A 25,957-nucleotide genomic window follows, 5' to 3' on the forward strand; every position below is an offset into this window, starting at 1 on the left:
GCAGTCAAAAGCAATTCGGTAATATCCAATTTATTTTATTTCAGATTGGAAGCACAGTTTGGACATGAATGGGCAGCTCACTGGCAAGCTCATTTCCGATCTGGTGCTACTGCTGGGTGTGCTGTACCCGTGCAGACGACCTAGGGCTGCCCTCCGGCTCCTGCTCACCTGACCAGGCCTTGAACTATTCCTTGGTGTTTGGGTAAAGCTTCAGAAACACCCTTCTGGAAGCTTCCAGCTGGGCCTTAGCAATGCTGCCATTGTGCCCTGTGCAAGCGTTCTGCTCCCACCGACTCACTTATACACTGATTCAGAAAGGACTAAATAAATCAGAGCTCTCCTAGGTTGCTCTTGCTCTTCAAGACGTCACTTGATATTTGCTCACCCGCCTTGTCCGCTAGCCTCCCTAGCGAGGGCTCACTGCCCAGGAGCCACGCTCATGATCGGCCGTCACCTGGCATCTACACAATCAAAGTCTGAGCTTTCCTGTGCCACATCTTCTGGCCCTCTCTTGTCCACCTGCCAGCCCAACCTATTCAGTTACTCAGGGTAGGCTTGGCTCTTCCCTTTCTCTCTCTTCAAAAAATTTCACTTTTCCTTTTCTGCTGTCAGAGCAATGTTGAGCATGTGGGTTGCAGGACCTAGAGCTCAGAGACCACCGTCTCAAAGAAAAGTGGGTCTAGGCCCACATTCCTTCAAACCCCATTTCTCAAAAACATAATGGTTACTGGCTCTTTATATTCTGTTCCTGAGACTAAAAGCTACCCCTATGTCTATCTGTCTTTGTAGACACAGTTGCAGAGGGAAGCCCTGCAGACCAAAGAAAGCTCAGAAGAGACACTCATCATCCTGAGAGGCCATTAGGTCGGGCCTGGCTCAGGGCTGCACCAACCTCAGGGACCCTTGGCTAGAGGACCCTATGACTCTCTGTGTTGACGAAGCTAGTGTTGTCTGGATCCCAGGCCTCTCCTGGAACAGAGCTGACTTATTTCTACTAGAGAATGTGGCTGGAGGTTGGAGTGGGGTCCTGGAGTAGCAAGACGGCTCTACCTCCACAGAAGCCCGGGTCTGCTGCCAAGAGAAAACACCCCAGACGGCAGGGACTCACTCTGCATTTACTTCTGGTAGTGGGTGGGGTTTGAAGAGCCACCTCCTCCTCCTCGGACAGCATGGACAGCTGTTGGAGACGATGCCGGGTAATGTCCTGGCCGGATGGGCTTGGCTATACCCCAGAGGAAGGAGAGAGAACACGGTCAGTAACAGCCAGTCACAGTGCTACTCAGCTGTACCCTCAGACCTTCCTGCCACCAGGAGGCCTGGCCTCTGAGAAGTACAGCTAGTAAATTTAGGGCACCCATGTAATTCAGGGAGCAGTGAGGAAGAACTGCTTGATTAATCTTCTTATTTGTAAGCGTGAAAAACAAAATAAGTAGAAATTAGAAGCAAAGGACTTTGGGTTTTATCTGCACTGGATCCATAGTTCCCTATGGATTTCACAAAAATTCCACCTATGATGAGTTTTCTAGAAAAAGTAGGCCACAATTTTCAGTAGATTCTCAAAGGGCAAGAAATCTAAGAAATTCAATATATCACTAATCTACAGGATTTTAAGAATGGAAACACAAAGGTGCTATCTCACAATACAGCTATAAAACAATATCTGCTGGAAAATAATGTTATATGTTATTAGAGATGTTTCGATTAAAAACAACTCTCAAGAACACCTGTAAGCCCCTTTATTCCTAGGCAGATGCCTGCCAGCTTCAGCCTGGCATCTAAGATGGAGCAGTAGCTATGACCACCATCCCTATATGAGAAAAATGCACAATTCCATAGGCCTGAGGGCTTGAACTTCAGGCCACCATTCAGCTTCCAACAACACCCTGTACTGCCAGCCTGGCTCTTCCCAGTTATTTCCTAACCAGTGCATGCAAGAAGCTTTCCCTGAGGCAGACAGATGGTCCCCTTCACGATCCTGCTGAGAAGTAATCGTATATTACATTGGTTCCAAGAGCATGCCTCTGTTTACAGCCAAAAACTATAGCACAGCTGGTTCGTGGGGCTTAGCGCACAGCTCTGAAGAGCACGCTACACACGACTATTCAGGAGGACAGGGGTGACTGAGCATCACGCTTTTCCAGGATGAACACCCAGGGTGCCAGGAATTCCAAGGCCCACAGGCTCTACCAATCTCTTTTCAAATGAGTGATCTCCTAAGCAAGGGTCATGGTAGCTCCCAAGCTTTGGGACACACATACCAATCTGGGCTGAGTGTGCCCTCCTGGCCATGTTCTTGGCTCGCACAGCCTCCTTGATGCGATCCACCTCCTGCTGGTAGCGCTTCCGGTCCCTCATGGCATTCTCCTTGGCCTCTTTCAGTGCGCTCTCCAAGGCTTTGACGCGCTCGGCAGTGGCACGCAGCCTCTTCTCTAGCTTGGGGAGCTCACAGCGCAGATCTGCGTTGTCCCGAACCAACTGCAACAGAGACACAAAAGCTGGTCTTGAGCAAGGCTGTGTCCATGGCAGGACAAAGACAAGCAAGGAGAGAGACAACCTGCTTAGCAGCTGAGCAATAACCTGACTAGGTTGTCTTTGATGGTCCATACAACCCTGATTCACTAGGAGCCGTAATGAGGGGAAAGGAGAAAAGTAGAAGCCATATCCAGCCACAGGATGCATCTATTCTGGGACAGGACTTACTTTCTCTTTTGTTTGAGTGTGTACTGGGGAGGGAAGGGGCTGTGAGGAATTTATTATTCTAGTAAACATGCACCATCTGAGAAATTCCAAGTCAGCAAACGGGCACACTTTAGAGCTCTCTGCAGACCCTTCTTGTAGACCACTGTCTGTATTGGCTAGGTTGAAACCCAAGCTCTGCAACATATCCAGAGGCTCACAGGGGACAGGGGCGGGATACTATTTGTTCCTTCTTAGCTACGACCCATAATGAAGAAGTAACAGGCTGACCGTAGGTGGGTGATAGGTTCCTATGCTATCATTTCCTGCCATCTGACTTGGTGTAGGAGCTGAGCCACACCAAGACTTGGAGTTGCATATACAGAACAAAGGGTCTCAGTGAGTCTGTCACTCAGAGACTGTACCCACTAACATGTACCGACTCTTCACTTCAGCCTTGTTACAGCTGATCGTCATTATCAACGTGACTCAATTCAGAATCTCATTCATGGTGAGACATGTGTCTCTGAGGAGATTCTCAGAGGCTTCACTGAGGGGGGACCTATCATGAGTGCGGACAGAGCCATCCCATAGGCTGGAGTCCCATGTTAAAGAAAAAGGGGAAAGGAGAAAGCTGAAAAGGGGACAGCCTGAAGAGCACCCATGTTCATCTTCTCTGCTTCCTGGTTCGCCCAAATGTGAGCGGACTCCTGCTAGCACAGCAATAAGCCAATTCTCCTGCCATGCTTTTCCTGTGCTCAGAGACTGCACCTTCAAGCCATGGAAGTAAGCCTCCTTCCCTTGACCTGCTTGTCAGGTATTTGGTCACGGAAATGAAAGCAGTACAAATACAGAGAAGTGGACCCAGAGTGAGAAGGTACCGCTGTAAGAAGCCTTTGTTCTCAGGGATACTTTACAGCAGGAATTGTGGAGGAGCCCTGAAGTGGACCTGCAGGTGTGGGGGGCCCTCCAGTGCCATGGACAGAGCTCAGAGGACTATTCTGGTGGGCATTTGGAGAGTGTCAACAGAAAGGACAGTGAAGGCTGGGCTCATGCAGTGGCAGGAGTACTGTGGAGTCTGCTGTGAACCAACCTAAAGACCCGTTATATTCTGACAAAATAAATAAACAAATAAACAAACAAGTAAATAAATAAATAAATACACTTAACTATATTCTATCTCTGCCCTAAAAATTTGAGCAAAGCTAAATTCTAAAGAATGAGCTAATTAATTTGAGGAGGAAATGTCAAGATGGTATAATATTCAGGCTGTGGCATGGCTATTGCTTATTACTATTCTTAGATTTGAGTAAAAAGGAACAGAAAGATATAAAATATGAAATCTGACAAGGATCGGAGCCCGAGAGGGTTTAAAGTTGGTAAGGACTGGGTGGCTGTAATTGTTAAAGAGAGTAAAGCCCTTAAGGGAAACTTGCAATTACAACAGCTGAAACGTTGCCTTTAGGACCAGATCCTCACCCTACCCCTGAGCTCTAGTCTGACAATACAAACATGTCTGAAAATCTTTCCTTAGAAAAGAGAGTACTTGAGACAGCTTCTAGGGCATACTGCTCAGGTAGGGCCACCCAGGGGAGAGTTTTTACAGACTCAGCCTGGAAGACACACCAAGATCACTGCAGCTGTGGTCTGATGGGGAAAGACTACATTTTGAGGGATATTGGGACTTTGGACCATTTACATGATACTGATTTTGAAGCCATGTAACATCTAAAGGGGAGAGGAGGTGTCATAGAAGCTTGCACCGGCATTCGATAAAGCCGGTAAGGCCCGGCAGCATGTACTGAAGAAAGATTACCTGCACGGTACTTAGGACTGAGTTGTACATACACTGTGACAGTGAAGCCCAAGCTGTAACGGAGACACCGGGATACTGGAAATCTACAGATGTGCAGGTCCTGAGTAGAGCCAGCTCAAGAGAGAGGCCACAGGTAGCCATGGCAACAGAGACTGAAGTGTGGGCTATCACAGCCCGAGATGCTGGATATGGAGCTGTAGGGTTTGGTGTTTGCCCTGCTGCTTTTCTAACTTGGGTTGCTCCAATATTTTTATGCTTTTCCCTTGTTTCTTCCTTTTGAAAATTTTTCATTTTGGTTATCCCCCTGTAGGCGCTCACAGTTACAATGTTACCTTTAGTCTCAGAGCATACTCTGAACTTGGGCTTTTAAAAATGTTGGTAAGACCCTGAGAGATGAGCTAAATGCATTTTACATCATAAGATGGCTATGAATCAGGATTGGAGAGATGGCTCAGTGGTTAAGAGCACTGACTGCTCTTCCAGAGAACTTGGGTTCAATTCTCAGCACCCACATGGCAGCTCACACCCTCACACAGACAAACATGCAGGCAAAATACCAATGTGCATAAAATAATTTTTTAAAAAGCTAAGAATCTTTTTATTATTATTATTAGTGTTTTTTGGAGTCAGGGTTTCTCTTTGTAATAGCCCTGGTTGTCCTGAAAGTCACTTTGTAGATCAGGCTGGTCTGGAACTCACAGAGATCCACCTGCTTTGCCTCCCATGAGCTAGGATTAAATGTGCTTGCCCAGGCTCTGTTGATGGCTAAGAATCTTCAAGGACCAAGGTGTAATGTTTTGCTTTAAATGTGATCAAGGGACTGGAGAGATTTCTCAGTGGTTGAGAGCACTTGCTCCTGCAGAAGACCAGGTTCGATTCCCAGCACCCACAAAGTGGTGCACAACTGACTGTAACTTTAGTTTCAGAGATCTGGCACCCTCGCCTGGCTTCCTTGGGCACCAGGCATGTACACGGTGCACAGATATACATGCAAGCAAAACACCCATAGGCATGAAACATAAGAATAAAGTTAAAAGTGAAATAAAGTTGATCTTTTTGGATGTCCAGTGAGAGGGATAGACTGATTGTGCCTAACTGTCCACTGGACTGTCTTTGTGATCGTAGGTCTACGCATACCTGCGATAATTTCCAGGAAGGTTTAACTATGGGGGAAAGATCCATCCCGAATGAGGGGCATTATCACCCCACAGGATATTGGACTCAGGAAAAAAAAATAAAATAAAAACCAGAGAAAGCCTGATGAACTCCAGCATTCGACTCTCTGCCACCTGATCTGCCTGATTGTGAGGGAGTTTCTGTCACTGCAGCCATCCTGGCAGGAGGGAAGACCTTCTAAAGAGAGACACTTGTGTCCCCGTCTTTGGTTACCAGACTATCGAGACAATGATCCCCAAGGAATTGGAATCTCCCCAGAAGTTTCAGGCTGGGGAAGTAGAAAGGCTGAAGTCCTGGTGCCAGCCAGGAGGACCTTGTTTCTCGGGAAGAGATCTCACCCTGCTCTAACAATCTGTAAGACATACCGGACGCAGAGGCAGAGAAAAGAATGAGCAGTGATGGGCAGCTTAATTATACATTGTCCTTGCCCTTTATTTAAACCTAAACCCCATGAAAATACGCCACAATGAATTTGGGGTGGGGGGTGTCAGTGGACCTCCTTGCTTGTTCCCCTTCTCAATGTGACTACACTGATTAAGTATTTCTCTGCCTTTCACCACGGCTCAGCGTTTTAATTGCTATTATTGATGACACTGGCTGAGCTTAGCTTGTTGGGACTGCAAAGGTCCAGGCTTGCACCCCGAAACCTCAAGTAATGCCCCGCAGCTGTTAACTAATCCTGCCTCCATGCATCTCCTGCCATGATGGATTGCTGCTTTCAAACTGTGATGTAGAATAAATCTGTTTTCCCTAAAGTTGCTTCTTGTCAGGCATTTAGTCACAAGAATAGGAAAAGAGATTGCCACAAGATCCACGAGAGTCTGGCAGGATTTTATTTCTGTCTCCTTTCTTCAGATCAGAATCCTGCTGAATGCCCCCTCCATCCCTACCTAACCTGTCTCATCCCGTTCAAGGCTGAGGACACAGAGAGAAATCATTGTACTTAATCTTTTCTCTTGAGTTACCTTAAATTCTAAGAACAGCAGGACCAATCCATAAATACCTCCGTGGCAATGAACTGGCATTATCCCTAAGGAGCAGGCAAGTTTGCAGGACATATCGCCCTAAGATAGGGACAGTCATCATGAAGGAGAAGCTGCAGTACTGCAGATTGCCTTGCATGGGACCTGCCCAGCCTAGCTCGATGGCAGTGCCGGAGCCCAGGGCATGGCCCTTTAATCTCCAGTTATAATTGCTGGAATCCAGATGGATCAGAGAAAGGATCAAAAATCAGAAAAAGGTATCAGAGCAAGCTGCTCCTGTTCTGACCTATTTTGCTTATGCCAGCAGCAGCTCCATGCCTGGCAGACTTGGCTTTCAATAAATATTCCTTGAATTCATGAATAAAATAATGAGTTGCAGAGCCAGATTTCAAGATGCCTGGCGGTCTTTGCTTCTGTATTTCTCATTATCAGCTTGCTTGAATGATTTCGCTATGTTGATCTCCCATCCTCTCTCTGGGGAAAATGTCATCAACAGCTCTACGGAAACAAACTTCACAAGTCGAAGAGAAATGCCGTGCCATTAGACCTGGCCCCAAAAAATTAGGCCACTTGTACCCTACACCAAACCCTAAGAGGGAAAGAGCCATGGACATGCTGACATTTACAGAAAGAAAGGGGGGCAAATGGCCTGCCTAAGTCACTGCCATACTGGCCATGTTCATCACTCTCTGTCACTCTGGATAGATGTCAGGAAAACCATCCCAAGGGACTCCCAAGATGGCCAAGGCGAGATGAGAACAACAGAGCTCAGGTTGCTGGTTCCAGTCTCTGGGCCCCACCTGTCTTAGACACTGTTCTATTGCTGTGAAGAGACCCCACGATACTTTCTTATAAAAGAAAGCGTTTAACTGGGGCTTGCCTTCAGCTTCAGATGATAGTGCATTATCATTATTGGAAGCATGCAGACAGACATGGGGCTGGAGAAGCATCCGAGAATTCTGCATCCTGATCTACACGGGCCTGGCATGGGGCCCACCCCCAGTGACACACCCCCTCCAACAAGGCCACACCTCCAGTCCTTCTAATCCTTTCAACATAATGCCCCTGTTAGCTGACTAGGCATTCTAGTCTATGGGTCATTCTCATTCAAACCACCACACCATCTGTGGAATGAAGTGCTGTCTCCTTGGCAATAGAATAAGGGACCTGAACCAGCTCAGTCACCACATGTACTCTGTGGAGACTTCTGTTCTACAAAGGGGCCTCAGAGATGCCAGGGAAGAGCACAAGGCCAGTTAGTATGCAAGGGTGGGGGGAACGCAGGATGGAAACACAAGGCTCAGCACTCACTCCAAGCCCTAGAGTGTGTCCCCTTTCATTTTCTACATATAGATTCCATATAAGGGGATTCCGTCAAAGGAAGTCAGCCTCATTAATGTGTGTGTGTGTAGTCTTACCTTGTATGTGTACAGGCACTTGTGTTCTATGGCGCACATACAGAGGTCAGAGGACATTTCTCCCCTGCAGTATGGGTCCTGGAGACTGGACTCATCAAGCGTGGCAGCACACAACCATGCCATGAGCCATCTTACTGAGGGCTAGAGGCCTGGACTTTTCTGTTTGGTTATTAAGAAATTTCATAATGTTTTTGGATCACATCCACTCCTCTCTCTTCACCCTAACTCCTCCTAGACCTACCATCTTGTTGTCGCTTTGTGACAGGATCTTACTACGGTGCCCAGGCTAGTATTAAAATATTAAGTGGGGGGCTGGAGAGGTAGCTCAGAGGGGAAGAGCATTGACTGCTCTTCCAGAGGTCCAGAGTTCAATTCCCAGCAACCACATGGTGGCTTAGAGTCATCTATAAGGAGCTGGTGCCCTCTTCTGGTATGCTGGCATAAAAGCAAACAAAACACTGCATGCATAATAAATAAGTATATCTTAAACAAAAAACTTAAGTAATCCTCCCACCTCCCTGGTAGCCAGGAATATAGGTACATGCCACCACTCCCAGTCAAGAGTCAGGGATTTTCAAGGACACAGCACACACATTCTCTGACCATGCACAGACATCCCAATTTCAGAACTGTCTGTGTTGCAGCCTAGCAACCAAGGCTGAGCCACGGGAGAGCAGAGGTTGGGGGTGGGGTACAGCCAGCTCACCCACCTGCTTGTGCACCTTGGTGAGCTGTTCCAAGTTATTCTCCAGGAAGGAGATCTTCTGCTTCTGGGCGGCACTACCCCCTCCGTCGTCACTGTCCAGCTCCACGCTCTGCATGGACACACATGACAGTTAGTGGCACGCCCCGCCGCCCTACTCACCTACCCCGTGTTCAAGATACATCAAAGCTCTTGCAAAGGAAAAATCCCCAATCCCACTAAAAAAAGACAGTCTGGAAGTGAAAACAAAGAGAAGCTGTAGAAGTGTCCACTCCGTGGACTTTCTGACAAATTTGCTTGGCTTGCGCTGCAGTGTTGTGAGAAGAATCTCTTCAGAATGCTGGGACGAGAATACCTTCAGATCTGCTTTTGTACACTGCACACATTTCTCTTTAATGAAACGTGCCTCTTCCCTGCAGGTAAAGAGAATCTTCTTTTCAAAAAGTACGCGCTCACAACTTGTTGAGAAGAACCAGTGTGAAATTAAGACTCCAGCTAAGCTTAGCCATCAGGACCAGGGGAGAAATCACCAAGCCTGTCATTCCGAGTCACTGTTGCCGCTGGGAAATCCTAACGGCTTCAGGTTGTCTCTTAAACACCCAAAGCTATGCACTCCTTCTGTGAGTCAGTCTCAGCTGCGCACAGCACCCAGGTGCTGGGAAAATCCTCCGGATTTATCAGATCTTGAAACTGGCAACAGCACCACACTCTTGACAAGTGAGGGGGCATGGATAAATTGAAATACATGTGCAAACACAACCTGAGTGCAAAAATAGCAGAACATGTTTGTCTGGTGTGACTGGGGAAGGAATCATCCTTCTCCAGAAGGGCAATGGTTTCCACTGTCAGTTCAGCCCGAAACACACGCTCTCAAACGTGATATCTTCCGAGTTTCCTGGGGATGCTTGTTAAAACTCAGACTGCTCAGCTCACCCCTATCTTGGATTCCTCAGATCAGGGGGTGAATTATGCATTTAGACAAATTCTCAGGTGATGCCTACGTAGCCGCCAGAGGCCCATAGGCTGAAAATCTAAAAGTAGGGTCATCTTTAGGAAGTTTTATAAAATGAGACCAGGGGGTTCCGGTGTCCTTGTAACCTTTTCATCTGACCAACACACCACTTCCTTCCAGGGGCAGAGGTCTTCTTTGTCATAAGTCTTCATCAGATACCCATCCTGTCTAGTCTCTCCATCACATCTACATTGCCCTCATCTTCCTCTCTGGTGCAGGCCCCAAGGTAACACAGGCTTTGTAGACTGTGCTCATCATACGGTGGACTGAGCATTGCCATTTAGGCTTTGAAAACTCCCATGATTCTCTGCCTTCAATATTTGCATCACCAAGATTCCAACTTGTAGAGCCATGCTGCCATAGGGACTTGCCAACTGCACACTGTGTTCTGTTGGGCACGCACACCACTGCTCAGCAACCCACTTAGCTCATTTCCAGTAGATGCCATCCACAGCTGGCTGAGTCTGATCTCATCTCCCCCAGCTCCACATTCTCCTCCCTCCTCCACTGAGGACATCAGCTGTCAGATGTGGCCTCTTCCTGCCGTCCTAGGGTTTCCTGCAAAATGCTACAGACTGACTCTCTCTGGCCTCTGGGAAACTCAGTGGCTTCTCTTTACTAAGTAGCCTCCTCATTTGTGCCGTTAGTTCTGCCCCTCAGGCCTGTTTCGATCAACTGCTCCCTTTTTACCCTTTGACCTCTTCAAATACACCGATGTGTTCGAGTACATACCCATGTACGCACACTCAAACATGCATGTGCCTTTACCAAACATTTTCAGATGCTTCTCTTAATACCTTCCTTCAATTTTTTCATGTCTCTTCCACGAGCCCCTGCTCCATTACACTCTGGCTTCACGTCTTAAATTTCTGAGCTGACCTACTGAGTTACCAATATGAAGACCCCCTAGGCTCACTGAGATTCTGAGAGCTTGCAGACTTATGCCTCTTTTCAGCCCTGCCATCATACCTGAGCCTAGATCTGCACCTGCAACACAGGGAGGCAAGAATCTACTGCCCGGGAGCTGGGATAAGCAACTGCCTGGACAAACAAGAGGCTCTGGCCATCTCACTTCTGTATGCTAGGGGACCATGCTTTTGTTTTCTGACAAGAATGTTGTGAGCTTTTCTGGTCCAAAACAGTGACTTTCACATAGCAAAGGCCAGACAAATCTATGTCATTTTAAATAAAGACCAGCCAGGGACAGCATTATAACTTCCTTTTACTTAGAAGGAAAATCAGATGGTAAAATATTCCCAAGTAATTTCAGCCCCTAGCGCATCCTTTTAATAACATTCTCTGGCATGAGGTAATTAATTTGTAAGTATAACCAGCCTTAATTTGAGCAGGTGATATTTCAGCTGGAGATGATACCCCATGGCCGGCATCTTTCCTCCACCTGTTCAGAAATGACAGCTCTCACCTTTTTCACACGGGTGGTCAAATCCTGGACGAAGAGTTTGCGCAGGTTGTGAAGGGTCTGCAGTTCTCTAGACTGAAAGAGAGTTTTCACAGGTAGCATCCGTGAGGTGATGGACTGAACTGGTATTGCATTTCCTCTAGAGGTCATGAGCTCCCTGACACCACCGCTGTGTCGCTGGAGCAGCCAGTGATACTGATGGTGCCATGGTATTGCCTGCGCCTTGCCTACTCCAGCCCACACTGCTATCAGGAGCACACATGTGGTGCAGAATCCTGAGGACTCCAGCTATGGGCTGCAAGTCAGAACATAGCCAGCTCCTTCCCTCCACTTTAAAAGAGCCAAACACAACTCCTTAGGAAGTCACTTGCCAGGATAAGGGGTTAAGGGGTCTGCTTTTGTTTTTGTTTACTTCCCACATAAATATTACACATCATACCAACAAGCCAAATTAAAAGGTAACCGTGGCTCTTCTCACCCAAACTGGCTGGCATCTCCCATGATCCTGCGCCCACTACTGGCATTTCCCACAATTCTGCACCCACCACTGGCATTTCCCATGACTCTGTGCCCACTACTGGCGTTTCCCATGAGTCTACGCCTACTACTGGCATTTCCCATGATTCTGCACCCACGACTGGCCCAAACCACAAGGATCTTTGCCCCATATCATCAGCTCATGGAACAAAGCACCCCTCAGACTCTCCACCTGGTGGTCCTGGGCAAATCACCTGAGCTTCCTATGTGTTTTCTCTTAAGGTAAAGATGAGGAGATTTTGGCTCCTGGTGTCAAGACTAAACAGGAAGGTTTAGCCCTTAGGAAGGTTTCTGGCACACAGTAAATTCTCAGTAAGACAGTTAATAGGAGTTCATAGCCCAAGAGCTGGCAATTTCCTCCTTCATTATTTTCTATGAATAAACACCTAAGATTATAAATAATGAGACGAGGGCCTGAACCAAACCTGGGAATCTTTGGTAACAAAACCAGAAGAACACAACATTTCCTTCTATTCAAGTTTTAGTCTATATACACACGCACATATATATTATATTAAATATATATATGTGTGTATATATATACATATATAACTAATAGTAAGGGTCTTAATTTCTGTAGCTCTGGTTGACCTTGAATTCATTAAATAGACCAGGATGGCCTCAAACTTATATTCATCTTCCTGCCTCTGTCTCTCTCAGGCTCAGATTAATGTTGTACACCACTGCCCCATCTATCCTTTTCAAGGTTTGTGTGTGTGTATGCACACACATGTGTGTACACATGTATATGAATGAAGTGCTGGAAGACTTGAGAAGAGGGCATTGGATTCTCTGGAGCTGATATTACAGGTGGTTATGAGCTGCCTTACATGGATGCTGGGAACTGAACGTGGGTCCTCTACAAAAGTAGTGGATGTTCTTAACTACTGAACCATCTTTCCAAGCCGGTTCTTCGTATGTTTTCTACAAGAGATATTAGTTTCATGTAAACTGTTTTCTTACAAGTGAGAACTAGATGGAGAATCTTTTAAATGCTTTTATCTATATAAATTGACAGGATGTCAGGGGATGAATGCTAGCATTAAAAAGGTAGAAACAGGACCTTGAAAATACAATTCTCTGTTAATTTAAGGCCTTATTATTAGGTCCAATTCTGTGTTGAAATAAGAAGCACCTGAAGTCAATTGCATCCTCGGATGAGGTAAATTGCTTTCTGCGGGAAGCCACCCTACTCTGATATTACGAATATTGAGAACACAGCACCATCTGCGAGTGAGCTGCCTCACGGCACAGGAACAGGGACACAGTGCATTGCTCACTGTTACCCAGGCTGCTCTCCACCCCTGCCAGAGGCGGCGCAGCTCCACATCCCTTAACGTTTACAAATGCCCTGCATGTTGGTCCTTATTTCTGCCTACTTTTGATCACAGTTAATATTTTCTGACAAAAACCACCACCGCACAAAAGGGAGGCAAGAAGGTTTGATACGCTGCCCGGAAGCCAGGCCTTTCCACGGGACGTAGCTATCACCTAAGGGTCCTGAGCTGGCCCCTTTCTCTCATTTTGAACAGTGTGGTGGGGACAGGCAAAGGCATTTAAGGCATTTATACTGCTGTATGCTTGGGCAGTTGGCGCTTGGCTTCCTGCAGCAACGATCTTTCCTCCATCACAGTCATAATTATTCCTCTCCCTCTGGCTCCTATCAATTCTCTCTTCCCATCAGCGGCTTCTGCCCTCTAATCAAGAGATCGAGGCTAAGCTTCCGATCGTGGTGAACCGTAAGGACAGCACTAGAGAGGTGGTCCGTGTCGCGTGAGGTGGGATGGAGAGGGAGTGGTTAGTATCCTGCCTCGAGCCACGGGACACCATAGATGGTCAGTCTGCAGAGAGGTTCCCAGAGTGCAATCTGCTGCGGCATCCTACCCCTCCCCACAACAACCACGAGGTAGGGCGGGCTCGCACAGGAGGCCTTGAGAACTGAATGGACAGCCAAGGACAGCAAGAGCCTGTCTCTGAAGACATCTACAGCTCAGCTTGGGAAGGATCCAAAGCGAAGGACAAACATTTGCGTCTAAAACAGCACATGCTGCAGGAATCTAGTCCTGGATTTAAGGAAGAGGGTGTGGGGGTGGTAAGGGAAAGAGGAAGATGAAAAGGAAGCACCATGGTTTGTCCTTGTGTGGGGGATGGAAGGACATGTGTGGGTGTGGGGGGCAGCCCTCGAGGGTGAGTGTGTGTAGGCGCGGCTACATTACTAAGGAAATAAGCTTGTGGGAGGAGAGAAGCGAGAATAATCGAGTAGATAATGGAGTCCACTAGAAAACATGTCACTTAATACACAGCCAAGAACCCCAGAAAGCAGAGAAACTGGCTACCAATCCTTTATCACGCTCACAGGGACGGGAACAAGGAAGCATGTGTGAGAATGTGAGTAAGTCTGGATGTGAGAGAGTGGGGGGAAGAGTGGTGCGTGCAGGTGTGTGTGTGTGTGTGTGTGTGTGTGTGTGTGAGAGAGAGAGAGAGAGAGAGAGAAAGAGAGAGAGAGAGAGAGAGAGAGAGAGCCCACGAGAGTGACTTGCATGAGTCAGCATGAGTGTGAACTGTGACTGCGTGTGGACACGTGTGAGTTTACTGAGCGCTTGTGCAGATCGGTCTGTAAGTGTGAGAGGAAGTAAGAGAAAAGGCAAGAAAGTGTGAGTTTAAAGTACGTAACAACTTGTGTAAATGAGCAAAGCGTGTTTGAATGAGAAAAGCCATTAGTGAGATGTAGATGTGTGTGAGTGCCTGAGGAATGTATATGAGCATCACATGGACAATCAGGGCATGTGACCATTTTCAGAAGACATCATGGAAATGAGTGTGTGGTATGCTCACAATCTGTATGTGCAAGCCCTGTGTGAGGACCACAGAAGCACGGAAGGTTAAAAAGGGCACACGGGTATGAGGGTCCATGGAGGTACAAGTAGAGGACATCCCATAGTTTCACATATCCCTACTGGCAGAAATCTAGTAAAATTTCAACGCTCAAAAATTTCCTGCAGTTCTCTAAGTACATTGAGTTATGAACTGCACTGCTCCGTTAAACAACGTAGTTGAAACAATTGCCTGGCTTTGCGGCTGCTTTCCCTACAGACTTCACCCTTGAAAGTCCAGCTTCCTGTCAGCACAGGCATCTGACCTCTGTCCCCAAGGCCTATGTCCTCATTCCTCAGAGGAGCAGTTTGTCCTGGCCCAGGAGCCAGCATGCAGCCTCAATCCCAGATGGACGTGGCCATCTGCCTACAGTCTGACTCTCTGGGTTGGGCGTCTGATGTGGGGATGGGCTCTGCCCCACATAAACCACATGACCCAGGAGTGGGCTCAGAAAGGGCTGCGGAGTGTAAACATGTGCGAGCCTAGACCCATGTCCACCACATTCCGCTGGTGTTAGAACGGTATGTGGGAGGCCACAGCTGCGACGTGGGATCAAGCTGCTAGCCCACATAGCCCCTGAGACCAATGCTGGCAGAGGAAGCCAGCGGCTGTAGACAGAGCATGGAGAAACCCAAGAGTGATTTCAAGTACAGAGCCTCCCAGAGGCCGGTGGCATCTACTGCTCTTCTCTCTGGCCCCTCTCCAAGGCACCTGCCCCAGCACTGACTGTCCTCTTAGGCCTGTCTCCTACTCTCCTTCACCAGCCGCACGCTGCCATCCCTGTTACCTCCACATGCCGCATGTTATTGCTTCCAGAATGTTCTTCCCAGCATGCTCTTCCCCTCGGCTCCCTTCATCGAGGTCAGCGTCTACAAAGGAGACGTCTCTACACTACATACTGATAGACCCACGTACCTAGACAAGTGCCAGCCTCCGGAGGAGCTCGCTAAACATCTATTGAAAGCTGGGTAGAATCACAAAGTGCAGCGGCTGGTGTACCATGGAGTTCAGCTCTCATTCAAGTTAGTTCAGGACTACAGTGCTAACGGCTGACTAACCAACCAATGGATTACTTCTGCTAGAAGTCAATCTACAAATCCCAGTTTGCCACAGATTGTTTTGTGTCTAACTGCTATACAGGAAAGGCAGATGCAGATAAAATTATAGAATAAATAATTCAGTAGATCGCAAACAAACCAGGCCTCTGAGAGTGGACTGAGTTGGGAACTAACTCACCACGGTCTCTTCCAGCCCTTTGAGGTCCTCCCTGGCTTGGTCCCTTTTATCGTTGAGCAACCTGAGAGGCAGAAAGGAACCATGAGCCACCAAGGGAGAACCAGAATGGGGCAGATGTAATTTGCACTTGTGGCAAAGAAGCCAGGCTAAGCAAAGAACAGACAAAGCCACCGCTGCTTTGACAGCTGGCCTTAGCCGGAATCTGGCCAGCCGCCACCACGGAGGCTGTTTCTCAGGCCCTCCCAGGGACAAGCAGTCGGGATGCTGGTGCACTCACAGGAGTTTCTCCAGTTTCACTTCTCTCTCCTGGTCCTCTATTTTCAGCTTGTTATAGTCAGAGCTCAGCCTCTCCTGCTCCAGCTGCAGTTTCTGATTCAAACTGAAAGCGAGAGGAAAAAGCAATATATTCCAGATCAGCTCCAACTTTCTGAGTCATCCGCCTAAAGCCCTGGGTTGGTTCCATCCCCATTAGTTCTGTGCAATAAAGACAGCAATTCGGGAGGATTTGGGGATCAGAGAACAGGCTCACAGCTTCTTCTCTGCCCAACTGAAAACTGATTTCTGGGGAGCAGCTAGGAAGCATGAAATGAAACAAAGGCTTTGAGGGTGTATTTATAGTTAGTTTGTGTGCAAGGGCTTCTGTGGGGGAAACAATGACATTGGGGAAAGAGTGATGCTGAGAGAGAGAAAGAAAGAGAGAGAGAGAGAGAGAGAGAGAGAGAAAGAGAGAGAGAGAGAGCCCTTTCACACAGAGAGAGCCCTTTCACACAGAGAGAGCCCTTTCACAGATTTTGCTTCTGTAACCACCCAGAGGACAGCTGTTCACTCAGGTAACTATTTGGCCTCTTCCAGCCCCCGCCCCCACCCCCGCTACCCCAAGGTGCCCGAAGCTATCTTCCAAGGAGAGCAGCTGTTTGTGGGGACAGCCCCAGGTCTGTAGGATGTTCAGACAAGCGCTGCGAAGAGCACCACTCAGACTGTGTGCAGATAGAAAAGCATCATCTGGTTGGGGGTTGTGCCGACCAGATTCATGTCAACATGACAGGCGCTAAAGTCATCTGGGAAGAGGGGCTCTCACCTGAGGAACTGTCTCCAGAAGATCTGCCTGCAGTGTATTTTTTTTTTAACTGATGGTTGATGTGGATGTGAGAGGGACTAACTTACAGGGGAGGGCTGCTATCATCCCTGGGCTGGTCCTGGGTGCTATAAGAAAGCAGGCTGAGCTAGCGGGTGGTGATGCATACCTTTAATCCTAGCACTTGGGAGGCAGAGGCAGGCAGATAGATCTCTGTGAGTTCGAGGCCAGCCTGGTCTGCAGAGCAAGTTCCAGGACTGCCCAGGGCTAAATGGAGAAAGGCTATCTTGAAAAACAAAAACAAAATAACAAAAAAAGAAAAGGAAAGCAGGCTGGGTAAGCCATGAGGAGCAAGCCAGTAAGCAACATCCCTCCATGGCCACTGCCTTAAGTTCCTGTCCTGACTTCCCTGGGTGATGAACTGTAAACCGTAAACTGAAATGCATCCTTTCCTCCCCAGGTTGCTTATGCTCTTAGCATTTTATCACAGCAATAGGAACCCTAAGACAGGAATGTCTAATGTACTTCTGCATCACGCCAGTGCTCATAAACCAGGCTTTCTGTGGGACTGAGACCACAGGATTGTGTGAAAAAAGTCAGAAGCACCCAGATACCGAGCTGAGCAAGTTCCCCAGGCAGGGACTTGGGCACTGGCGCTCTCTCTCCCTCCCTTTCTTCCCTCTCTTTCCCCACGATGTTTTGAGAGAGATTAATCAGAACCATGTCCAGGGGAAGCTCAAGGTGTGATCAGATGGGGCAGGTACAGGAGGGGGAGAAGGCATGCCGAGGCCTGTCCTTAGGCAGACCGCAAAGGGCCAGGCCACCTCCTAGACTCCCCTCCACTGCCCCTTCTCCCTCAAGATGCAAATGCACTTGTAGGCAGCTCACATACTGGGCAAAGATTTGGATCAGTAGCCTGGAGAATTAAACGCTTAGCTCCAGTCTAATTCCCGTTTAGCGGTGTAACCTTAAGTAAATAATTCAACCTTGCTTCCTGAATCTAATGCTTTATCTGCAGAAAGCGGAGGTGCTGGGGGTGGGGGTACCTTGGCCCAGTGTGTGTGGGGGGGAGGAGCGGTGGGGAAAATGGTATTTCAGTAGACATGTGTTCTCTGAGAGTACGCCTTTTGGGGGAACATCTCAAGGGCTGCTCTGCAAAGAGGTGTGGAGACTGCCAAGGAGATCTGCTATGCAAAGAGCATAAAGAACCCCTAGAACAGGGCTCCCCCAGAAGGGAGCTTTGCATCTGGGGGACTTATGCTACAGAAAAGGAAAGGGTGCTGCGGAACAGGGAGCTCCCCAGAGACCCTGAGATGGCAGGGTGGCGCTATACGGGAGCATCTGGAGTTAAAAGCTGCCATGGCACCATCCCGGAGCATGGCATACTGGTGTCCATTGCACACAGATGCACTGGCATAGGCCTCTGAGGTGTGCACACAGGTGACCAGGTGGCTATGGGTGCATTCTTTGTTGGGCTGAACGGGTAGCAATGCCAAATGGCTTCTTTGGAGTGTTTATTAATTCCTGGAGGAAGAACCGTCTGTTCTTTTCTTTCTTTCTTTCTTTCCCCCATACTTTAATATATTCTCTCTGGCTCTTGGGCATGTATCTCCCAACCCGAGTCACCACTGAACTGATTCTGCCCCAGGCTGGGGTGACGCAGAGGGGTGGCTGAGTCTGCCTGCCACCTGCTATACCAGAGCCCCAGGAGGCCGGGCTCCAAATGGAAGAACAGATCTCGGAGGTAGCACCACCCAGGCAGAGTACAGAGCCCATGCACAGGAGATGAGGGCCCCCAGCTAAAAGTCATGCCCTTTAAGGCTGGCTCACAAGGCCTGAGCATGCCCACCCCATGTCCCGTGAGCCCCTAGTCAACTCACTCCCGAATCTCATCAATGATTTTCTGCTTCTCCTCAATTTCGTCACGAAGTCTGGACAGCTGCTTCTGGTGCGCTTCCCGGTGAGTCTCCATCTGCTGCTCCAGAGCCTTCTGCAAGCCAGGCCAGGAGAAATGTCGTATCAGCTTGTTGGCATCCTGCCTACGCAGCGACAAGCCCCGGATCCATGTCTACCTCCCTCAGATGTTAAATCCCAAAATTACGGGTGGTTTTTGGCTCTTGGGCCCAAGCTCCTGGCCTTGTTTCATCTGCACAGCAAAGCCCACAGATCTGTCATGAAACTGAGTGGGCCTTGGAGTCACACCATCCCAATAATTGCACAGAAGTTACCCTTTGCCTCAGTCACTCATCTGAGCTACATGGTCTTCCCTGCCAAGCCAGTCAGAACACTGGCCTCTTACTACCCGAGTGACCTCAGACATGTCGCTTAACCCCTGGAAGAACACTGCCTCACCTGTGGAATTGAGAGGCAGCCCCTCTCTCTGTCCAGCCCACCAACAGACCTATGGGGCATTGAGAGACATCCAAAAGCACTCTCAAGTCAGAGCAGACCACCAGAGAAGGCAGGGCTGTGTTTTGTTGGCCGGAGCAGAACCACAGCAGAATATTAGCTGTGAGCTTCTGTTCAGCGAGGCTTGTGGTTTGTCTAAATCGATCAGAATTCCTGCTCTTTCCAGACCGTTTTATTCATTTTTGAACGCTTTAGTTCCCAGTTGTTTTTTTCCTACATTTTCCATTCTTGATTTAAACGTGACCATGAAGGTCTGTGTTTTAGGAAACTTGGGTTCAAAGATCTTCTTTGTGGGGGTTGAAAGGAAAGGTTTCCTTGAGACGTTACCACTAGTCACGTGACCTGTGTGGTCACTGTGGTGCTGCCCATAATCCCGCTTCTTCAGGAACACACCTGCACCCACAGATTACAGTTTCTGGCTCCTGGGCACTCCCCTCACCACCTCCTGACTGCATGAGGCCCCAGGAGAGCTGCTCTGAAGGCCCAGTCAGGATGCCTCTCCTCTCTGTTTTACGCTGATGTGCACAGGTCAGAGGATGTGCACACACCTCAAACACACACACACACACACACACACACACACACACACACACACACACACACTTACCTTCATCTCCTCAGCGTCCTGTAGCCTTGTCAGGTGCTCCTTCTCCTTATCTTGGAAACTGACTTCATGCATTTTTTCTGTTTCAAATTGAAAAAGTGACTTCAGTGTTAACTGGCAAGACTCGTACCCAAAGCAAAAACTCAGGAAAAAAAAAAAAACCATGGCAACATAGTGAAAACAGCAGCCAGCTTGTATCAGAGAAGCACCAGTGTCCACCTCCTGACCAAGCACCCGAAGCCGGGGCTGACCTCTCCTGCGGCCTCTGCTGGTCAGGTCACTTGGAACCTCACATGGATTGGGGTCTCCCTAGGAGGAGCAGGCAGGGAAAGGAGGGGGCTAATTAGAAGCAGGTAGCCCCAGAACTTCCTCCCACCTGGCCTCTGAGAGTGTCCCCCAGAGGGAGCCAACATGAGGACCTGATCAAGCCTTGCAGATTACAGAGGCCCTCTGAGTGTGAGGTGACATCTGGATTCATATCACTGGCAAAATTCCACTAGGAGTTAATTTACCTCCCAGGAGTAGCTGATGGTTTGCGAAGGATCTGAAGCAGGAAAACAAGCTAAAGACACAAACAAGGAAAGCAGAAATATATCCTAACGCTCTCTGGATTCACTGGGGTCCCAGGTGGGTGGGGCTGTTGCCAGCAGTCTCTGCATGCTCTTCTTGCTCAGTGGGGCTCCCTGAGCAACAGGCAAGTGCAGCCTGAGCTGGAGAGCTTGGGGGGGGGGGGGGTGCAGGAGCAAATGTCATTTGGACAGTGACATCTAACTCATTATATCTCTGGTCTGTTTTACCTTACTTCAGGTCTTCTCCCTGCATGTATGTCTATTCAATGACCCCACTGCAGGAAATATATGCATGAGGGGAGAATGCTTTTCCTTTTTTTTTCTTTGTAGGCCAGGCTGGCTTTGAACTCACAGAGATCTGCCTGCCTCGGCCTGCCAAGCACTGGGATTAAAGGCGTGCGCCGCCACCATCCGGCAAGAATGCTTTTCTTTAATCCAGTGTTAGGTGGATTCACTCTTTACCACTACCGTAAACTGTTCCAGAGCTATGGCAGGGCTCGTTCTTAATTTGCCTTTGAACCTGAAGCAGCATGTATATTATAGTAAATAGTTTTACATAAAAACAAAAGAAATAAAATAACATCATCAATCCTATTACCCATCAAAGCATTTTTATTTCAACTATTAATTTCCAATATCACAGAACTCATTTTTAATACCTGCAATAAAGATTTTAACCTAACACTGCATCACCAATCATAGCTACATGCATGTCTTGTCTCCAACATGAAGACCGAGACTCTATTAAATTCTATTGAACTTTCAGATATTTTGGACGGTTTCCTTTTCCCCTCTTCTCTGCGTTCTTGTTTACGCTTTTCTGATCTAAAGTTCTGTGATGAGGGGCTGGAGAGATGGCTCAGTAGTTAAGAGCGCTTGCTGTTCCTCCAGAGTATAAAGTTGAGTTCTCTGCACCCACACCAGGTGGTGCATAAGTGCCTATAACTCGACCTACAGGGCATCCAACAACCTCTTCTGGCTCCTCAGGCACCTGTGCATGTACACACACACACAAATACACACATACATACACCACACACATGATAAATCTTTAAAAATGTAGTTAAAATTTGATGATCAAATGTTATGAAGAACTGGTATTGCTATTCAAATTGCTCTGTAAAAATTTAATTTTCATTTCAGCCTCTGCTCTGTATAGTCGGTCTCACTCTGCACATTGTAAAGTTCTTAATCTGTTCTGCCTTCTGCATTTCTGATTGCCACTTTTTTTTTGCTTCTGTTTACTCACATTTATTACGTATTTCCTGTGTGTCAGATATCACTCGGCTAAGGGAAGAGTTTGTTCAAAAGCTGAGCTTCCCAGCTCAGCCATAGTGTGATGGAGGAAGGTCATTGGTTAAATTAAAAGAAACTGCTTGGCTCTCATTGGTTAGGAGATAGGTGGGAGGAGTAAACAGAACAAAATGCTGGGAGGAAGAGGAAGTGAGCTCAGACTCCGCAGCTCTCCTCTCCGGAGCAGATGCTTCAGAGAGACGCCATGCCCCAGCTCCGACCCAGGATGGACTTAGGCTAGAATCTTCCCGGTAAGACTGGTGCTCACAGATTATTAGAGATGGGTTGATCGGGATATCAGAATTAGCCAGTAAGGGCTAGAGCTAAGGGCCAAGCAGTGATTAAAAGAATACAGTGTCTGTGTAATTATTTCGGGTAAAGCTAGCCGGGCAGGGCAGGCGGCTGGGGTGTTGGGGACACAGCCCCGCCGCTCCATATTACTACAATAGTGTAAGTACAGAACTCTGTGGAAGGGTCTGACATAAGAGAATTGGCGCTTCAGAGTCACCCTGGGATACAGCAGGTGGCTAGTCCAGAGAAGGCTGGTGGGTGGTGAGACCCCCCCCCCCCAGTGGCATATCAACTTAGCCACCATCTCTACCTAGGCTGCACAAGGCAGTCAGAACAGAGATGAGCAGAGCCAGAGACATCTGACAAGTGCAGGAGACAGTTCTGCTTAGTGACCAGATGCCATCTGGGGTGGAAGAGGGGGATGCTGCCCTGGGCATCTGGGTGGACAGAGGGAAGCTGGGAAGGCAGCAGATTCAGAGAGGCTAGCATAGCTCTCTTCTAGTGGTTCCCAGCAGACCCAGAATTGCTGTAACCAAACAGATCTAAACATCAAGACTCCGGCAGCTAGAGCCTGACTCAGGCCCAGGGCCTGACACCTGCGAGCTGTAAGTATTTACCTTGGGCTCGGAGCTTGGCCAGCTCTTCGCTGAGCGAGTCCTGGGACTCTTCCAGCTGCCTCCTCTTCTGTTCCATGTTCTGCATGTAGTCCGTCAGAGATTTGATCTTGGCTTCATGCTTTGAGGAAGAAAAGAGATGAACAGGAAAGGTGAGTGGCTAGTGTCTGCTTGCCCAGGCTTGTCTGGAGCTGGCCAATAGGAAGCGACAACTTAGAGACCTCACCATAAAATGCTTCATATTTTGACCTTTGCCTGAGGACCAAGGCAGTTCTCTTTCTTCCATGGGCTCTGCAGCTTGTGTCTACACACACACTGAATACCATGTCCCTTGTGTGGAGATCAAAGCCTTCCTCACGGCAAACACTGGTGTAGCTTGGTAGTAGAGCACCTGCCTAGCACGGGCAATGGCCTGTATTCAGTTCCCAGCACCGTAAGACGCAGGAGAAGGGTGTGTGTGAAGGATCGAGGACCCATCTAGGGCTGAAGTCCTCTTTCTTTGAACATGTACCTGTAGACTCAAACAGTTCATCTAGTTTTCTTCTGTCCCTCAGACACAATGCACCAACTCTGGTCATTAGAGATCCATCACACACGCACACACACACACACACACACACACACACACACACACACACACACCCATGCACACACACGGCTTTTGGGGAAGAAGGTAAAACCAAAGAAGAAAGAGTTTCAGCAAGGACTATTGTCAGATTCCTTAAAGCACACCAGAAAACAAAGTGCCATTCAAGTATTAAACCTCTAGGAAGGAGTGAGGGGATCGACCTTGCTCTGGCCCGACTGGCTCCAGTGAGCAGAGTTCTCAGCCTATGGTCACACCGAGGGCACACTCCGAGTGCTGCAGACCGAGTAGTGCCTCGTCCAGGAGCCCCGCTACTGAGTTTTCCTTTCTCCCTCACCGACACAGGCACAGCAGACCTAATCTGAGGAGTCGTATCCACGTGCAGGGTGTAGCAGGGATTTGGATGTGGGGCCACTTTGTCTAGCTGGACACAGAAAACACTGGGCTGCTGGCCACGGATGCTCAGCCTGGGGCTGACTTCAGCTCTTGGGAGAAGACCCCTCAAGCTCATGCCATGGTCTCAAAGGTACCCTAAAAACTAGAGATGAGTTGTACCTTTCTCTAACGTTTATCTTTCTCTCTCAGTTTTTATAAATTATGAAAGTGTCGTGCTGCGAATTAAAAAAGTTCTTGTTGCTAATGACAATATAGCCATGAAATATAGAGCAAATCTACAAAAATGCAGTATGAATTTCACCCACAAACCACCCTGTCTCACAAATTAAGGCATATTTTACATAGATATAAAATGGCATAGATATAACACATTTTCACTTTAACTTAATTTTATATAATTATATTTCCCAAATACCCAAGTTTTATGGATTTTTTAAGTCCTATATAATATTCTTCCACATAACTTCATCACTTGTCTATCAACAGGCATGTATTTGGGTAATATATTTTATCATAATGTAAAATAATAGTGCATTCAACAGTTTCCATAGAAGCTTTTAATATTTTAACCACAAAACTATAATATCATATGAAAATTAAAATTTTCATCTCTATTACCAATGAAAAACAGAATACATAAAATTATTAGCCCAAAAGACACGTCTGGGCTAGGGATATAGCACAGAGGACAGAAGCATGAGGACCCACATCTGGATGCCCAGAAGCCATGTAAAAGCTGAGTGGTGGCATTTGCCTACAGCCCCAGAACTGAGGACGGGCAAAGACAGGTGGGACCCAGGGGACTGCAGGCCAGCCAGTGTAGCCAAAACACAAGCACCAGGTTCAGTACCACTAAGATATCCTATCTCAAAAAACAGAGAAGAAATAGAGGCTACCCAAATGTTAGGAATATTTCTTAGACGAGCCTCTCCGCTGATGCAAATAATTTCAATCAGACCAAATCAAACCGAATAAAAGATGCCCATGTTTAATGCAGTGCTCATGGGTGGTCCTGGGAAAGCATGGAGAGGGGAAGAGAGAAAAGGGGAGACCAAATGTTCATTATTTGAGGCAGTTTAAGTAGCCTGTGGAAGTGGTCTTGACCCTCCCTGGGGAGGGGTCACTTCTTAGCGGGCTTTCTCAGAGGTGGAGTTTGGACTAAAGCAACTCCCAGGGGAGGGGACTTGAAATGGAGTTTCCTGCCCAGTATTCCAAAGATGGATGCCAGGGCCTGGGATAAGGCCCTGACTAAATATTTCAAACACCAAAGTCAAAGTTGGCCTCCACATGTGTACATACACGTGAGCATGTACACACACACACACACACACACAGAGACACATGTGTACATACACATGAGCATGTACACACACACACGATAATTACAATTTTTCTTTTGTTTTTTTTTTGGTTTTTTTTTGTTTTTTTTGTTTTGTATTTTCCAAGTGCTTAAAGGATTACATCATATTTATCAACTTTCCATCACATATCAGCACTGAAGGACCCTTTAAACACTATTTATGTAATAAAAACCAACCGTAGACCCCTCTCAGACAACTAGGTTGGAGCTCTTTCTGTCACTGTGTACGTTTAAAGCCAAATCAGAGTATGATGTCCTGTCTGCCTCGCGGTGCTGTTAGACATTCTAGGCCACGCTGGTGCCTGCCCCTCAAATGACTCTGCTGCACAGCCGTGACCAGCATACTGGGACAATCTCAGACATCTCAAACCCGAACAGTAAGCGTACACATTGCTGCAGCCCAGAACTGCCCCACGAAGGACATGCAGGGGACAGGTCTCAACAAGGGAGCGTGAACAGGGAGGGGTGAACAGCCCACCTGGGAGATCAGCAGCTGGCAAGCCGCCAGCTCCCGTTCGCTGGCGTTCATCTTCCGGTTGGAGTCCATCTGGGCGCTCTCCAGCTGCTTGCTGCGGTTCACGAGGGACTTGACCTCCGACTTCATCTTGCTGATGTACAGGCGCGCCATGGTGAACTCCTCTTCAATGACGCCATTCACGTCTGCCAGCTGAGTATGGAAGGAAATGTCAGAAGTTCGTGGATCCCTTGGAACCTGACCGTGGGTCCCTGAGGCGCCCCTAGCTTTGTGGCAAAAAGTCTCATCATAGGAAAAACTGAAAATAACCTCTCCCGAGTCAGTGTCAAGGCACTGGAGACTACACAAGAAAGTTCCCGTCAGAAACCACCATCCAGCATACTCCTCAGTTAGCCGTGCCTTTCACTGGCCTTGATTTGAGGATAGACGAGATG

General features: G+C 47.9%; 1 protein-coding gene across 1 annotated transcript in view; it reads right to left on the minus strand.

Moving 5' to 3' along the window:
- Kif5c (kinesin family member 5C) overlaps positions 1 to 25,957 on the minus strand; it is a 153,300-nt gene that overhangs the window by 13,503 nt on the left and 113,840 nt on the right. The window contains exons 16-25 of the mRNA XM_075985267.1: positions 25,527 to 25,715; positions 22,710 to 22,827; positions 19,943 to 20,019; positions 18,807 to 18,916; positions 16,129 to 16,230; positions 15,852 to 15,912; positions 11,208 to 11,279; positions 8,780 to 8,884; positions 2,259 to 2,475; positions 1,109 to 1,222 (exon numbers count right to left, since the gene is read on the minus strand). Of these exons, the coding sequence (XP_075841382.1) occupies positions 1,116 to 1,222; positions 2,259 to 2,475; positions 8,780 to 8,884; positions 11,208 to 11,279; positions 15,852 to 15,912; positions 16,129 to 16,230; positions 18,807 to 18,916; positions 19,943 to 20,019; positions 22,710 to 22,827; positions 25,527 to 25,715 (1,158 nt within the window). The 3' untranslated portion in view covers positions 1,109 to 1,115. The remainder of the gene's footprint in view (positions 1 to 1,108; positions 1,223 to 2,258; positions 2,476 to 8,779; positions 8,885 to 11,207; positions 11,280 to 15,851; positions 15,913 to 16,128; positions 16,231 to 18,806; positions 18,917 to 19,942; positions 20,020 to 22,709; positions 22,828 to 25,526; positions 25,716 to 25,957) is intronic.

This window comes from Microtus pennsylvanicus, chromosome 9, assembly GCF_037038515.1.
Source record: "Microtus pennsylvanicus isolate mMicPen1 chromosome 9, mMicPen1.hap1, whole genome shotgun sequence".
NCBI classification, from domain to species: Eukaryota; Metazoa; Chordata; class Mammalia; order Rodentia; family Cricetidae; genus Microtus; species Microtus pennsylvanicus.